This window comes from Pagrus pagrus (genome assembly GCF_965226575.1).
Source record: "Pagrus pagrus genome assembly, chromosome: 13".
NCBI classification, from domain to species: Eukaryota; Metazoa; Chordata; class Actinopteri; order Spariformes; family Sparidae; genus Pagrus; species Pagrus pagrus.
In genome coordinates, this window is record NC_140197.1 from 3948609 (window position 1) to 3966143 (window position 17535).

General features: G+C 39.3%; 1 protein-coding gene across 3 annotated transcripts in view; it reads left to right on the plus strand.

Moving 5' to 3' along the window:
- The window catches only part of LOC311268685 (voltage-gated potassium channel KCNC1-like), a 96142-nt gene extending 83587 nt beyond the window's left edge, over positions 1-12555 (plus strand). For all 3 annotated transcript variants that reach the window (XR_014623999.1, XR_014624000.1, XM_084372449.1), the window contains one exon: positions 1989-12555. Coding sequence is in view for 1 of the 3 variants with exons in the window: in XM_084372449.1 (XP_084228575.1) it covers positions 1989-2002 (14 nt within the window). In the remaining 2 variants the exon portion in view is untranslated. The remainder of the gene's footprint in view (positions 1-1988) is intronic.
- The last annotated feature ends 4980 nt before the right edge of the window (positions 12556-17535 follow it).

Consider the following 17535-nt stretch of genomic DNA (forward strand, 5'->3'; position numbering starts at 1 on the left):
CTGATCACAGAGCCAACTACACATTTGTCAAAGGTAGAGAGGTCACATGACCTCACAACACCACGTCCACCACAGAAGTTTTAGATTTCTTCTAACCATGGATATGTTGAAACTTTACATTTCTGTAGGTTTTCAATCTGATTCAGTGACAACACTGTGCTTATGGTTTAGTTAGGTGTAGGCAATTCCATTATAATTTTGAATAATGAGCTAGTTATACAATAATAAGCCATGTCATGGAAAGCTAACCAGATGAGTCTCCTGCTGGATATAGAAATATCGTATGAACACAAGTGTAAATGGCCACAATTAGACAACTAGTGTTAGAATATCATATGCTGTAAACACACACTGACCAGTCACTGTGACTATTATAACAGAAGCATGACCAGCTGATCCAATTAGTGATCACAAGCAGCAGATGTTAATCTGCACAGTGCAACACAGCCCCATTGGCCTGTGTAGACAGGAAGTTAAAAGACAAAAGAACGTAGTCAGAGCACTTGACTTTTTGTATGGGGTCAATTTTACAATATCATGCTATTATATTATTTGTGTTATAAATTAGACAGAAATAAATGTTTCAGCTCGGAACATTCTTCAAAAAATCGAAACTCAACTTATTTTTGGGAGCTTTCAACCGCAGCTCACTGTCTTCAACAGCAGATGGAGTTTGCTCAGTCACCATCATGTGTCAGTGGAAGTACTCAAACCTTTTTATTGAGTTAAAGTACGAATAACACAAAGTAAGAATACTCAGAAAAAGCCTATTATTTAAATAAACCATCTGAATAGTTTTGAGGGAAAATAATTTTATTAATGGAGTAAGAAATGTACTGTATACAGTAGCATGAAATGACACTCAAGTGAAGCACAATACCTCAGAACTATGCTCAGTATTGCATTTAGGATGATTGCAGCTCTGTGACAACTTCACCTGCTGATGAAGGCTGTGACATGTGGTTGAAAGCTCCAGAAAAAGAAACTTAATGGATTTTGAGTGAAGTTTGTTTTGTTAAACTTCACAAAAATATGGAACTGTCTATTGCATCCGAAACAATATATACAAACAAGTGATTTTACCCAGTGTTGATGCTTTTGGGAAACAGGTCAATGCCTTATGTGGTTCCACACTGAACCTCAGAAATCTATCTTAACCTCAGCAGAGGGAACGGAAATCAGAACAACTGAATGAATGCTGAAATTTGATTTTTCTGTGATGGTGGGTAAAATAATTGCCATTTTTTAAATTGTTAATAGGTTAAGGAATTAAACCAGCACTACGGTGGCTAACTATTAAAGAAGACATTTAGGAAAATTGTTCCAATGTTGGAGTGATCTGCTGATGTGAAACTGGTGGAATTGTAAATGGTTAAAAAACATACTTCAGTTTACTGACCTGCAGAGGCTGGACAGAAACTAGATGGAAATCAGCTGCAACAGCTCACTTTATATAGTGGCCTGCTGAAAGGAAGTCAGACAGAAACCAGTTGAAAGTTAAAATTGGCATTATCAGCAGAAGTTAAGCAGAAACCAGTTGGAAGTTTCCTGGAAATGTATTGAAGAAATTATCAACCGCTTATTGGAGAAAAGATTATTATTGCAGGACCGTGTATTAGAGCAGATGCCATTCTTATGAAATCGAAGAAGACATTAATTTACCCACCAGCATCATTCCACTGACTAACAGTATGTAAATACGGACTTTGACCTTGATCTGCACCAGACCTGGATGTTCCTATATCTGCTTATAATTCAAACAAAGTAAATGATTGGTATAGAGTTAAATCAAATGATTACCAAATCTGGAATATCTAAAGTCTTTATCACCTATTATAAAGTGCTTTCAATCAATGGGTAGTGCAACAAATTCAGCCTTTATCAGGGTGCGATCAAACTCTATGCCATGGTCTGGTGTCTGAGGGTCAGCAGTCATAACTTATTCACTTCAAGTCCTCACTAAACTCTCTTTTCTGCTTCCCTTTCAGTGCTGAGTTTCTAAACCCCCCCTCCCCCCTTTCCCTACAAGAAGAGGAAAAACAATAAACTTTAAACCGCTGCTCCTCCATCTCCTCCAACAGGATTCACTGTAGAAAACGGGGGGGAGAAAGAGAGAAAGAGACAAAAGAAGATGAGAGGTAGAAATCATCACAGTCACTGACACTGACCTGAACGTTTCATCATCTGTATGACACATTCATATGCAAGCTCGCTGATGATCCCAGTGAAGAAAAATGCTTATGATCACATGTAAGCCATTTTGAGATGGGAAACCAACCATTTCCTCGTCTTTTGAACTGATTTTTCAGAGCAGACCACAGCATGGATGCTCCCAGCGTAGCAGCCAGAGGGCCTCTGACAGACTTGGATTTGGAAACCATGTGACAAGGATGCCCTCTATGTCTTTGTCATTTTGCTGTGTTATTGCTTTACTGATCACTCGTTTTATTTCAAAGAAGCTGCATTCACAACTGTTGATTTCCAGTGGATGTTCCATTAATTTGGCACTCAAAGCACTATGCAAGGTGAGGGGTGGTCCATCTTGATGTCTAACAGCTCTGGCAGAGTCCGATCCAGCATTGCTGCTGGGCTGCACAGGCCGAGCCGCCCTGGTAATCTCTGCTGAGCTACAGGACCTCTGGCTGAAATCTACTCATACATATCAGAAAACATCAGCCATATCACATTTATATTTGACATGATGTATCATCTGAGACAGTTGACATCTTGGGACTTCAAGTTCAACTGATCAAAGAGCCAGTTTAAATCCACCTTGTGATGGAATTAACCCAAAGACAGACACGTGGATGGACATATCTATCATTTGGAGTGAAGGACGCAGAAGTGTCCCAGCATCTGCAAAGAAAAAAGGAGGTGTCACTGAAAATAAAGATGCGATTGAGCTTCTTTCTCTCTTTCTCTCACTCTCTCTTTCCCTCTCGAGTCTTTACCGTATCTTGACCACCCCCTTCCCTGCATCTCAGCATCGCTGCTGCTCCTCCTCTTTAACAAAACTGCATGGCATGAATGAAACCAATTAAAACCCGGAGAAAGACAGTCAAAGACACAATGGATGGATTTAATAAAATATGGGGAGAAAGAAAGGAAGGAGTCCATGAGAAAGGGGGAGAGAGACCAGAGATTTTTTTTTTTTTCACCCAGCAATGTCAATGCAAAGTCATCATCATCATCATCGTCGTTCAAGCTCCTTTACAACCCTCAAAACTGGCTGCTAAAATGTGCAAAACAGCATCTTCTGCAGCAGACTGCTCTCTCAGAAGGCATGATGGATGAGGAGGAGCTCCCTCCCCCTCTGAGGGACAGAGGAAGGGGGGGAGGAGATTCTGCAGACCATACACTCTATACCTCTGGGGATGTGGGGCGAGAAGATAGAAGCTTTTTGAAAGAAAGCAGGTATTCAGCAGGAGCGGGAGTACATCTTTGAGAAACTATTCTAGGGACAAAAAAAAAATGGCAATGATTGCAAATTAGAAATGCATTTTTATGACATTGTTTACCAGCATGAATATTCTGCATGACTTCTGCAAGCCATTCTGATCTCCCCCATGAATAACAGGGCTAGAAATTGAGAATTTAACGATTAAAATTTAAAAGAAATTATCTTATATGCAACAAATTTAAAAAAAAAGTAGGATTATGTTTAAAAAAAAGATTTTCTCAATTTTGTTTTTAATGACAAAACACCATTTAGGAAAAAAGGGGTTGCAACAAGTACCCTGTTTTGTTTCTTTAAGAAATCTTAGGAGATCCCCTGACCCTTTTAAAATCCCAGAAGACTCCTCCCAACGTCTGCAAGTATTTATTCTGCTACTACAACTTCGTCTACTACTACTAATACTTCTCACCTGGCTGCTACTCTGCTTCTTCTTCCTCCTCTTCCTCCTCTTGTAGCCTTTTACCAGAACCCTTATATGTTACTCTCTCCAATGGCAGCTGTGTGTGTCTGTGTCCCCACTTGGACCCAGGACTATCAAACTGATGTTGAACTGAACTGTGCTGTCCACTCTGAGATGTCATTGATCCTGTGTGTTTGAATTGAAAATGTCTATTGTCCCTTTTCTCGGGACCTTTTCTTGACCTTGATTATCCACGGCAAAATCACACCTTCGAGGTTAGAAATGTCATCTAGGTGGGTTTACTTACCTGCATGGTGATCCAGGAAGGACTCTTTACTTCCTCAGGTGAGAGGGTATAAGATGGCTGCCTCATCATCCAGGGCTGTTATTCCACTAGGTTAGATTGATGTCTGATGAGAATGTAATGTTTCTTTTCCAAGCAGAAATTTGTGTTTCCTATAGTGTTGTTAATTAGGGTTGGGGTAAAAAATAATTTCTGCTTTATGGGGTTAGGAGTTAGAATTAATGCATGTTTTTAATTATTAAATCATGCTGTATCAACACTTGAACTATGAACCAATACATGAACACAACCAGCATTTCAGAAATCCAATTTCCCTCAGAGGCCACCAATAAATTCTGTGAGACCTTCTAAGCATTCTAAAAGAGAGACAACTCCCACATTTGATTAATTAGGTTAACTTTTAAATTATATTTAATCAAATGCCCCCTCATCATGATCTAGTATCAGGTTTTTGATAATAAATCTCCTTTATTTCCATATAGTTTTTCGCCGACAAACGATAGACGAAAAATCAAAGAATCCTGCACACTGTCCATGACATGATTCTTTTAGTTACGGTCTAAAAACAGTCCAAATTTGTCAGAATCAGCCTTTAAAAACCCAGCAAGTGTAACTGTAGAAAACTCCACATTGAGTTTGTCCCTGACAAACACAAAGAAAGAGAATTTGTATGTACAGTATGTGGATTGAAAGGCGGAAGACACAAACTAACAACAGTCATCTGCAAATAATTTCTCCAGTAGCTTTTTCATGGTGTAGCTTTGCCAAATGCCCTTTAAATCACACAATCTCATACTGAATAGCACTCCTTGTAAGATTTCCTACTTCATCTTGAATGTTGTCTTGCGACTTGCGTGCTAAGTGGGATTTGTGATTTACGACCCTTACTTGAGTTAGCTTGAATGTAGCCACGATATTACTCACTTAAGGCTCCCGTATTGTTCAGTTTTGATGCTTCTGTTTTCAAAATAGCTCAGGAAAATAATCACTTGCTTCATGGTGTTCCTGGTGTTACTTAAAAGTGTAGCTTCTTTTACAAAGTATTTTTTTAATGAATGAAGTTGAGAAATAAGTTATAACCACTTAAAACATGACGATCATTATGGGTTAAAGTAATCATCAAAGCCAAACTATTTCAGATTCTGTAAAACTGTCCCAGAACATGTATGGTCCTGCTGACATGCCAAATGATAACAGTTTTAGCCTAGCTTGTTCTGAAAACAATATTTGACAAGCCCAGTTAAAACATGTAATAACTATACCATAAGCCAATGAATAAAGGGGCTGAAAACTGAGCAAAGACAGCCAAAGGTTTAGCCTGTAGAGTGGAGGCTTTCCAGATTACTAAAGTGATGCGATTTGAAAGACTTTAGAAATTGTTTTGTGATGTGATACGCATTTCTCATTTAAACACTGTGGTCAAACTGCTACAACAGGGTGCTTTAACACTGAAACCTGAAAGTAGCCGAGCATCATTCCCTTGTTGAGAGGACAGAAAAGACACAGGTGCATAGTGTACAGCTCATTAGTCGCACCAGCATCAGTGGATGAGCAGCAGCTCCTGAGTGCTGGTGGTGGTTCCCCCAGGGTGAGAGGCAGCCATCTTGGCTCTATGTGTTCAAACAGGGTTGGCCAAGTAAGAACAGGCAGATGTGAGGACACCCTGCTGGGCTGCAGGAAAAACACTTTCTTCTCAGAATCTGTGGATAGAGTTAGATGAAACGAGTGAATTACACAGAAAGATGGAAATGCCTTTAAAGATGGTAGAAGCACTTTGATTGGACAGAAAGCTAGCAGTTCTGGACAGATGTGTGACAAAAAAATGTAAATTGTTAGAATCTATATTATCTGGATTTGGATTGTGCTGGTACTTCTCATTATTTGTCTTCTCATGTCTTTATAATGCATCTCATGTGAGCACTAATGTTCACTTGATGCTGTTTTATTTATTTGAATCACTCTGTGTTAATTGGCATTTTGGTTTGTGAGATGATGTGGCCACACCACACCAAATTATATTTAATTAAACTTTAGTTAGTCTGATTATTTTTTACTGTTAACAAACAATGAAATGCTTTAGAAACCATTTATTAAGCAACTGCACTGTTGCAATTAATGTTTATTAACAGTTACAATTGTTAACAGTTACAAACCCTAACCCTTAAAAAATTGTTTTAAAAAGCATTCCATTGTTTGTTAACAGTGAAATAACTTTTAACAAATGTTTAATTAACTATCTTTGCCATTTATTATTGATGGTAAGTCCAGAAGTGTGCCAATGGGCCCACTGGACACAGGCCCAAGGCTTTAGGAGCCTTCTGGCCAATCAAATGAGTACAAAGAGACGCAAAACTGCTTCAGTCTTTTGCTCCTTTGTAGGAAGGGTGGGAGGCTTTTTACATGTCTAAGCCCAGGGGCCCATTGTCTAAAAAATCCATTCATGTGTGTACGTTTTTCATTCTGTGGCTGACATACAGTAGGGCTATGACAAACATCAAAACAAAATATTCATAGCTTCATAGCTTCTTCCCTGTTAAAACAAACTCACACTCACAGAAAGAGCAGATGACAGAAAACAAGCATTTGATGAAAACTGTCCAGCTATTTGCAGACAAATCTGCAAGATCATGAGCTGCACATGCTTTTTGACAAGGGCTATTGAGCTAAAATATTATATTCTGGCAAACCATTGCTATGTCCTGGCTGATAAACAGACAGATGTGCTCGCTCAGAGGGTCTAAATCCAGATGTCTACCCTGAGGATTTGTGGACTGGATCCCTTAAAGTTTTATCATTTGTAGTGTGAAGCTTCAACCATTATCCCGTGTTCTACAAGAAAGACATTAAGACCTACATTTTCTGTGTTGATAGGAAATCTTGACCCTGTACCCCAGCCCTCATTATTTTTCTAAATGGTTCTTAATGTTGAGATTGGCAATTTATGCAAGATGTGCCGAGTCTGCTGTTTAGTTAAGACAGGTTTTGTTGGATATGCACAGTACACTTTTCTTTAACTGTGATTATTTTCATATTGTTATTGTATAATCTGGAGAAGTCTACAGAAAAGGCACTTTGCACACTTGATGAATTGAGGATTTGAACAGTCGGGTCGCATCTCAGAGACTCTTGAGAGCAGACTCTTGAGTATGTTGTATCTGTAAGTGAGGGAAGTCTCGAAATCTGGATTCAACCAAGGTCTGGTAGCTCACTGGAAAGCCCTCCAGGACAAGACAAAGAGGTTTCAGCTCACTTTTTTTTTTTTTTTTTTTCATATTTCAGAGTCAAGCTGCTTTTCATTATTTTATTATGTCTAGGGTCGTGCAATGTATGAAAAGCAGACTATTAACAGTGTAAGTCCTGTCATTTACAGTGTGTGCATCCGTGCTGACTGAATCTGATAACGTCAAGGGCCATGGCTGACAGAACAGATCCCCTAGCTGCTTACATGTCAAGTTTTTAATTTGGACAACAATGTGTGTATAAGGGGAACCAAAAAGATCACAATTTGGCATCCATACTCTGTTTAAAATTACTGTATGTCATCACACCCCACAGCCGAAATAATGGGTCTTACAATGTTTTATTTTTTTCTTTCATTTGTTTTTCATTTTAATCTTCGAGACACTTTTCTCTGTATCATTCTGGGGGAGTCTTAAATAGCAGGGAGCCAAAAATCAATTAGAAAAACAGGACTTATCTCAGGAATACACTGTATCAAAACTGAGAGGTGGAATGTTGACGTGTTATGATGCTGCAGTTTGTCTTTTCAGGAAAGTGTGAAATTTCAAATAATAGTTTCAAAGGAACATTATGATCAGTCCAGTGAGTAAATCTGTGTCCCTACAATGCTACTTGAAGCCTGGAAGTAGATTTTTCTTTTGGTCATTTTGGTGTAAAAAACAATGTGTCCCGCTGTCCCTCCGCACCGCACTAAGCCTCATTGCTTCCAGGGTGTTCTTTTTCTGTGGTACTGTATGTGATGATATTAGGGATCAGTTCAGATATTTTATATCACTTGTCTTCCTAAAAGTTTAAAGTAGAGCTTCAGAAAATGTCAAAAATGAATAATAGCCTTCCATGTACTGTACTGTAGCTATACCAAGGTGAACACAACTCTGTCAGTGTCATCCGTTCTGTTCATTATATTGTTTTCAGCATTTCTCTTTTTGCTAAAACTGTAGGTTTACATATCATATATTTTGCATATTTTAGCACGTGCAATTGTGATGAATTGTGATCATGAAGATAACAATGCATTGATAAATGCTTTTGTATTCAAGCATGCAGTGACCATAAAGAGAGCCTATGCACGCACCAGTTGGGCTACAGGCTTTATGTCATTGTGCTCTTGAAGAACAATCGGTCATGAGTCTCAGATCGTCTTTGGAGGGGGTTTAGTCAGGAGGCCAGATGTGGCTATTGTAGATATCAGAGGGAGAAGAGTTTTTTTGTTACAGACTTGTAACCTGGCCACACACTGCAAAGTGATTATAATGGGACATCTTCTATGGCCCTAACCCCTCACTGTGGATGTAAACCCTAACCCTAAACCCTAAGTCTAGCAATAAATCCGTGTGTGATTGAGCCAACAATTTTGATAGACACTATTGCAAATCAAAATTGCCGATAAAGTCGTGCTGTGTACCTAAAGGCTGTGCAAACGAGGGGTTTTACAGAAACAAATGTAATGTAGCAACCCGTACTCTGATGGTTTATAAGATCAGGAGTCTGAGGGACAGATTTCAAAAACAAGGCCAAAATTGAAGCATATGAGGCCTCTAGCATGAGTCAAGCATCCTACAATTCCCTTGATGCAACTTGACTGTGTCTGTCATTATGCTGCATTCCATTGAACTCGGAACAGTCATCCAAGTCAGAATTCCAAGTTGTAAACTCAGGCAAGAACCACCAAGACTGACAAACACCACCAACATAACAGCAGTGTGGTGCCACACACAGTGAACAGTTACTTTTTTAACTTTTCATCTCTTTTTATTTTATGTTGTGTCATGAAATGTCCTGTTACAACAAATTTGTATTTTCCATGTCCATTTAGTTGATTTAAAGCCTTCTTCTCCTGTCGTTTATTAAGTGTGCTAATCTGTTAAATCAGCTGCTGTAGTTGCTTGTGAAGTTCACAGGCTTGCCATATAAATGCATTTCATGAGCAAATGCACTAGGACGCATTTAGACTGGAAGTCAGGAATACCAACTTTGGAAATATTGACTTCTGACTTGCAATGTGTTGCAGCATTAGACCCTCGCTGTCTGGTAGACTCCAACATCTTTCACACTCCACGCCAGCATTTTGATACGAAGGTTCAAATGACAGCAGTCACTGACGAAACATTTTGGTTTGTTGTCCAGTGATGGAGATCAAAATTTGGTTGATTGATTAAGACCAGAAACCCTGAAGTCTTTTACTTGCAGCCTATGTGAAATTTTTGAAGTTCTCATCAAATAAAAAAAAAAGCACACAAGTACAAAATAGTTAATTCACATTGGAAGATTGACGTCATTTTTCATCTTCAGTCCTTTGGTGTCCCACAGGAATGACCTTTGTAACATGCTTAGTTTAGCACACTTAGCTATCAGAGCAAACAAAGTCGTGTCTTGTTTGGTGCTTACAGTGCACATGTAAGAAAAAGAAATGCCTCAAGGGTTCATGGGATATGGGCACAGCCACCGCATCACAACTCCCCACACCCACCCCTCTCCCTCCATACATTTCCTAAGGCATGTAGCCTCAGAGACCAACCTAAATAAGACTAACAGAGACTTATAAAGCAGTAGGAGACAAAGAGGTAATGATGGCTGCACAGTCGAAGACAGACAGAGACCATGATTTTTCCACTGCAGTGTAGCGGGGACAGAGCAATAACGGTACAAGCTAGCTAGTTTTTAAGGAAGTTTTTGTGTGCTTACAAGTGTGTGCAAAAATGTGTGTGTTTGTCTGCATAAATGATGTGTTTAAGAGAGGACGCATAGACCATATTCTCATGGCATTTCTTCCATTTTCCCCCCAACATCACGCGCAGGGTGGAACGCTCAAAAGTCACGCCGCTGTGTTCCACGGTGCAAGTCGTAGAAACATGGGAAAACTGACAAGTCTCTATCATTTCATCACTTCCAGACTGATCAGCGACTGCAAAGGTGATTGAGAGGGAACATTTGGAGAGCAATATATTTCAAGGTAAAACAACATGTTTGATAACGTATTAGCATACCCTACTTCCTAGCTAATGTTATGTTTGATAGTGTTATACGATATGTGTATATAAATTAATTATTCAATATGAACACACATTTATTTAAGCCTGGCAGTAAAACGCAATGGATGGATCAAGTGATAATGTCAGCTATGAAGTGGCAGAATGCTAACGACAGCTAATGGGTTGTTTCACTCTGAAATGTGGCCCGATGTCCCTCCAGAGTTTCACTATCTATCTATCATCTTTTCAGTTGCTGATCGTGTTTGAAGCAGTTTAACGATAATTTGTCAGTTTTCCAACGTTGATCCAACATGCCTGGAACACAGCAGCATAACATCATCCTAGCATTTGAGCTTCGCTGCACAGACTGAGCTAAGTCACGCCCCTGTGAGGAGACTGACAGCTGAGCTAACCAATAGTGCAGCTCTACTTGAACCTAAACGGCGACCATACATATCAGGACATGCTTTATTTAAGGCTGATGAGAGTTGTGAGTGTCTTTAGACAAGAAGCCAAGACAAATCTGATTGGTCAAAGCAGCAGAAACGGTTGCTTCACAGCTCCATGTGTAATATGTCTAGCCACACCCAAATCTGTTACGTCCCAGTGGAGGAAAAACATTTGATATCACATCTTTAATTTGGGTGCAGTCAAAAGCGAAAAGCTCAACCCATTTGATGTCTGATGTCAGTTCATAGCTAGCATGTCAGGCTCCGAAAACTTCAGTCTGCACTTCTTGCAGCACCCTCTCCATCCCACGCTCCTCACCCTCTCGTCTCTTTCCGTCCTTTCCCCCCCTCTTCCTCCTTCCCCTCCTCCTCCTTCAGTTATTTTGAGGAAGAAGCTTCTTTTTGCATCCCTTGTTCTTGTGTTTTTCTATCCTGTTTTTTGGAGATAAATTCTAAATGCATGCGTGGGAAACTTTAAAATGATGACCTAATTGTGAATGGCCATGTGAAGGGAAGCCTCTCCTCCAAGGAAAAAAAGAGCAAAGGTCTCGTCTTCTCCTCTTCCTTTCTCTGTCAGGTCAGAAGATGTAGTGTTGGATTATTACCATTTCTCTTTGATTCTCTTCAAGTTTTTTCCCTAATCATTCATTGACTGTTTTTTTTCTTGTGCTTCTTTTAATACTAAGGCATGGGCATTTTTCACCGTTACTTGATGTGATCACGCTCTGGAGGCAAAACAGGCTCAGTTTCATGAGTCATATCATGGTTTTCAAGAAGGTTCCCAGCACCGTTGTCGAGTGTTTGGTGCTTGTTTGCGAAATCAAGTGGAGTAATTCTATTTTCTTTGTGTGTCACCCTTTGAGAACATATCCCAAGAATGTTTTTGGGGCATCTTTCCCTATAATTTTGACACCACGTTCACAATTTTTGTTCTGAATCATGGATGCTGAGGTCGTGGAAAACCTTTCTTTGTCGGACAAGCTGCCTACCATCACCTGTCTCTCTACCTGTCAGTCCAGGTCAACTCCTTCCATTGTTTTTGTTGTTGTTTTCATCTTCGCTGTCCCTCCTCTTGTTCATCTTTCTTATGCTGCAGATTTTCCTAATCAGAAGAATACATCATGCCATAAGTCCAGATGCAGCTGTTCACTCTGTTGGATTTGGGATTTCATAGCACCGTTGACTGAATGATTGAGTAGTCAGTTGATCAGCTGGTTGGTTGATGGTATGTGTCCACTGAAAAGAGGCAGAGAAAAAAAGAAGGATGACAGAGACAGAGAGACGAGAGGCTTCCCTCCACCAGTGAACGGGGTTTATTCTATAAAGACTGATGCTGGATCTAATTTTATGGTCTCTACACTGAGAGAGAAAAAATAAAAAGAATCAAGAGCTGTATAAAATATATTTCAATGGAATGTTTATTATTTACCTTTTCTATTTTTTAAACATGTAAAGAACAAAAAAGGTGAAACTGTAATAGTTCAACAGCATTTGTGCAAAAGAGACTTCTAAAAAACAGTTCTGTTGTTAAAACATATGAAGGTTTGACTGTGAATGCTGATTTACCTGAGCAACTCTTCTCCTTTACTGATAGGATAAATGAAAAAATAAAAAAAACAGATGAATAATAATGAAAAAAAAAATCACAGAACTACTGGGAAAACGCAAACAAATTCAGTTTAAAGAGAAAACTCAAAACTTCATAAAAACATTAAAAGCTAATGCAAAATGTCCTATTTGTGTCCTGTGTCGTTTTTTTGGTCGCTGCTCATTTTGTTCCAGATTTTATCTGTTTCTGAGCACATTTTCTAACACACTGTTGCAGGTCTCCAAATGTCAAGAGCAAGCACCACATCATTTTATACTGAGGAGGAAAACACAACAGACTGTCATTCACTCAAAACTCGCTCAGTAAATTTGTCAACACGCGCCACCAACATGACATTTCCCTTTGTCATTGTTTAAAAGAAAACAAATGGAAGTGTGTTAGTATAGTGTGACATTTCACAGGTCATACAAACACCGGTTATAACAGCCTGCTCACAGGTTTCTCATTATCAATGTTTATCTTTCTTGTAGCATTGACTTCAGACAGATAATATAATAATTGAAAGTGAAACACAAATGTCTCAGTTCATCACACTGATGGAAACTGGGAACAGTATGAAATATGAAAACCGTGGGAAAAAAGGGCAAACACTGATTTAAGAGTAACTTTTTGGACTGATTAGAACAGATGCTGCTGAAGTCAGAATGATGTAACTTGTGTTGGATGAGAGAGGAGTCTCTCAGGGAAAATGTGAGGCATTTCATTTATGCCAAGGGAACCCGAACTACTGGTGGTCCGTGGGCCAGAAACAAACACCTGTTGCTTCTACAGTATATGGTCTATATAGTTTGCTCCTGTCTTTATCACTAAAAACAGGTGAAAAAATGTCAAGCATAGGATAATCTTCCTAAGTTCCTTTTTTTTCACTTACCTCTCAGAAATCCAAAGTTCCCTTAAATCGTCTGACTTCCTGCACAGTTTGTAACTCTGTCCACTGTGCTCAGATCATAAACAATAAATAAATAAATGCAGGATCCTACATAGTTCTATTTTAAAGAGTATTTTACCCGACAAACAATAAAACAGCACAAACACTGGTTCATTGTCTTTTCATCATTTTTGTCTTTGCTCGAAACATCTGGTGGACCAAATCAAACCTCAGTTTGATATATGCTGATTATAAACCACTATGCTGCTACAGCTAGATCAACAGTGGCCGACATGTTATTTATTTATTTATTTTCAAATGTTCCAACTAAAAGTAATGACAACACATTTTCTCTACCGTACTCCTGTTTCTTTAACACGCCAAGTCAGTGGGTGAGAGAAGTTGACTGAAAGTTGAGTGTGAATACACACTGACATGTTGCCAAAGAATACCAAAAAAATACCCTGTTATGTGATATTGAGCAGATACTGCAAGAAATAACAAAGCCTCAGAGAACGAGGATCGAGACAGCTGGCCTGTGTGGGCTTCACAGCAGTCAGACAGTCCTCAGTGCACAGCAAGAGGATATGTCCTGACTGGTTACTTGGCTGAGGCAGCAGACTGTGTGTTGGACACAGTACTAGGCATCTGGCAGGTAAGGTTAGCAACTGAGACCTAAGGAGGAAGTGCTTTGAGTAAGTTTTTATAGATACTGTTTTAACCTTTTAGATGAGGAACCTACAGCTGAGTACAACATCAAACATGCCCATTCATGAAATTGGAACGACGTGGCAGGTACTGAACGGTTCATGGCTTCACAAGAAGGGAAATTAACTTCTTCAGATCCATATTTTGTGATGTGGTATCAATTTTTAATGTGTCACTCTTGCTGTTACAACTGTTACCCCATGTTGTTGGGCAGGTTGTAACAATGGAACTCCCTTAATGAATGTAGTGGTATAGCTGGAGCAGTCGCAAACACTGCTGTTTGTAGTCGACAAATGAGGGTACAACATTTCATTTGTAGCAAGTCACTGGTGCCGAGACGAAAGGTGTCACAGCCACCCCTGCTCTCCCCTTCATTTAAAGTTTGTGTGACGGCAACAAGAAATGCAATATTGTTGAGAAAATACTCTGTAGATTTGAGAATTGCACACAGTGGTTTGAAATTAATGGTTTTCATTTGACAATTTTTGCTTAAGAAGCTGAAAATATTCATCAGTTTTTAACAGCTGTAAACACATTTCTCTACACAGAGTGTAACTGAGTATGCACAGTAAAGTTCTGATTAACTGTTTTGGAAAAGTAGACAAATGTGAGTCAGCAATGATAAAAGAACAAAAAAGGAAAACAACAATATATTGCAATCAGCAGCACCAGATATAAAAGCAGTGCATGGGTGGGTGCTGTATGTGATGAGATGTTGGAAAGGTGGAACTCGGTGCTGTCAGCTGAACGAAGAGAGCTTCATGGTAACTCATGCGCCAACTTTCAAAGGCCATGTCTTTTTCACACCACATTTTAATGTGACAGTTGGAAAAGCAGGTGTAAATAAATCCAACAAACCAAAAAATTATGGGAAATGATATAAGAAATGTTGGAAATAATTAAGCAACCTAAAGCTTTTGGAGAAAAAAAATGAATGCTATAAATGTATCTCAAATCAAAATAGTAGCCAGGTTATCATGAGCTGCTGATTTGCAGCAGGTCATCATGGAGCAGATAAGAGGTGTCATCCTCCTCCCTGCATGTCCAGTCTGCAGACTATCCAGCTCTCAGCCCACCACAGAGTCAGCCTCCCTTACCAGCTTCCAGCAGATTATACAAGAGGCTTGCAGAGAAAAATGTATAAAAATAAAAGACAGAAACAACAGGCGAGTAAAACAGAAAACTAAAAACAATATCCAATATGGTTACAATATTAATTACTATTAAGTCTTTTGATTTTTGATGTTTGGCCACTAAGAATGTAATATTATGTCATACAGTAGGGATGTAAGATAAATCTACTAAATAGATTGCTGTTATAATTTGTAAACCTCACCACAAGGGGTCACTGCTCAGCCAGTAATCACACAAACTGCAGGGGAAAACAACTCATGAATTAATAACCTGGGACAGCCTCTGACAACCCTTCAGGTTATCAAGGACACTTCAGCTATGCATGACAGCTGGGTCAGCATGGTGAGGCTGGTTTACTGCAAACTCACGCACTGTTGAGCTTAAATATGTTCTTATCTCCATCATATTTGAGATAAATAACATTATTATGTTCCTTCCTTCCTCATTTATTGGGATCCTCCAGACCCACTGCTGTATGTGTAAATAATGTTAGCCAACAGATAAAGTTGTGTTACGTGTGTTTGAGGTCAGCTAGACCCCAGAGAGGTTAAAACTCTTTTGAGCAAACTGTTGCAAACTCCAATAATAGAAATTCAAACAGACCTTTTTGGCATTTGGGAAGTAGAGCAATGTGTAAAAAGTCCTGTTTACACCAATCACTGGAAAATCCATTATATAAAGCAGGTTTTACAGTGTGATGCAACGTTTTCTGTAGCACACTTGTGAAATGTGTCATATTAGAAAAATGTGTTTATAAACAATTGTTTAAAATCAGGAAATGTAATAAAGTATCAAGTCAAAACAATGCGTCTGTAAGGTTCTGGGTTGTTAAAGAGGGCCCGGGTCTGCAGGACCCCCAGACACAACGTCAGGGTTGAGCAAAACACTTAACAATGATTAATAAAGATGGAGAGCAGGGTAAGCATGAACCATGTTCTGCTGTAACAGGGACTGGTTTTGGCTTGTTCCATCATTATACAACTGGAATGGACTGCCATGAACCTGCCTCTGGGTACATTTGTATTTGTGTCTGTGTGTCAGTCTGCCTCCCTGTCTGTCTACAGGAGTTATATCATACTGAGGTCAATACCACTTTCCTGCTGTCTTGTACGTGTCATATATCTCGTTTCTGGCCTGTGCAGGTTAGAATCTCTTTCATGGTTGACATCCAGTTTTGTCTCATAGGACATTTGGACTGACATCTTTTAAAAAAAATAAGTTTGTTAAATACATTTTTATCCGGGTAGAGCACAGGGCTTGAGACCAATGCCGTCTTGTCGTTGTGAGGACAAAAAAAAGAGTTTGTGACACATAGAGATCGTCCCCAGGATGCCTCTCGGATATTTTTGTATGTCTTTCATGTATGTAACATTGAAACTACTGCTTAGCAAATGACAAGCTAAACCCAGCACAAATTACAACAGAGCACGATTTTTCATGCTCTTACTAAAGTTACTATTCCGGGCTCACGGGCTGGCTGCTGACTGTACATGGGAGATGCACCATATGTTTTCCCTGATAATGCTCGGCCTACATTGTGAACCAGAAATCCTGTTGAAATTGGCAGTAGGGCAGCGAGGCAGCTGTTTGGCTAAAGGACCAAATAGCAAATTGCTGTTTTAGTTAATTATAGCTGATAGCTGTTATTAAATGATATGACAACAAAATAAAAGACATTTTAATTTGGGGACTTTTTACATCCACTTACATTTAGTACATCATTAATAAATATTAATATAGAAGTATTGTATGCAGTGATCAGCCACAACATTAAAACCACCAACAGGTAAGGTGGTCTTGTTACAATTCAGTGGCCTGATGGGAATGTCACACTGAGAGCAGAGAAGTGGATCCAAATGCAGGAGACAGCAGGCGGGTGGATCAATGGCAGAACTTTCTTTCCAAAAATAGCATCAGGAACAGGTAAAATGAACAGACAGCTCAAAAAAGACTAAACTAATGATTCAGCTTTAATACAGACTAAACTGATGAGGGGTTGGGGTGCAGGTGAAGAAAGGCAGAGAAGCACAGGTGCCTTCTGGTTCTTCAGTAGGAATATGTCGACTGATTCCTACTGAGGAACCTAAATGTTAGGGATAACTTACAAATTGTTAGTTTTGGTCTTTTCATGGAATTGTTCAACAATAAGAACTACAGAAGGAGACCAGACTTACATTAACACAGCCGAGGTGGAGGCTTGAGTTTATTACGGTAGATGTTACATTTACTGTACACCTTCACTTGTGTTAAAACGCACCATAGCTACAAACCAAGTGTCACTCCACCGCTTCACTGATGACCTTACACTTTCACTCTTAATTCAATAAGAGCAGGTTTATCTCTCAAGTTCAAACAGACAGACCCACCCACACACACACACACACACACATTGCG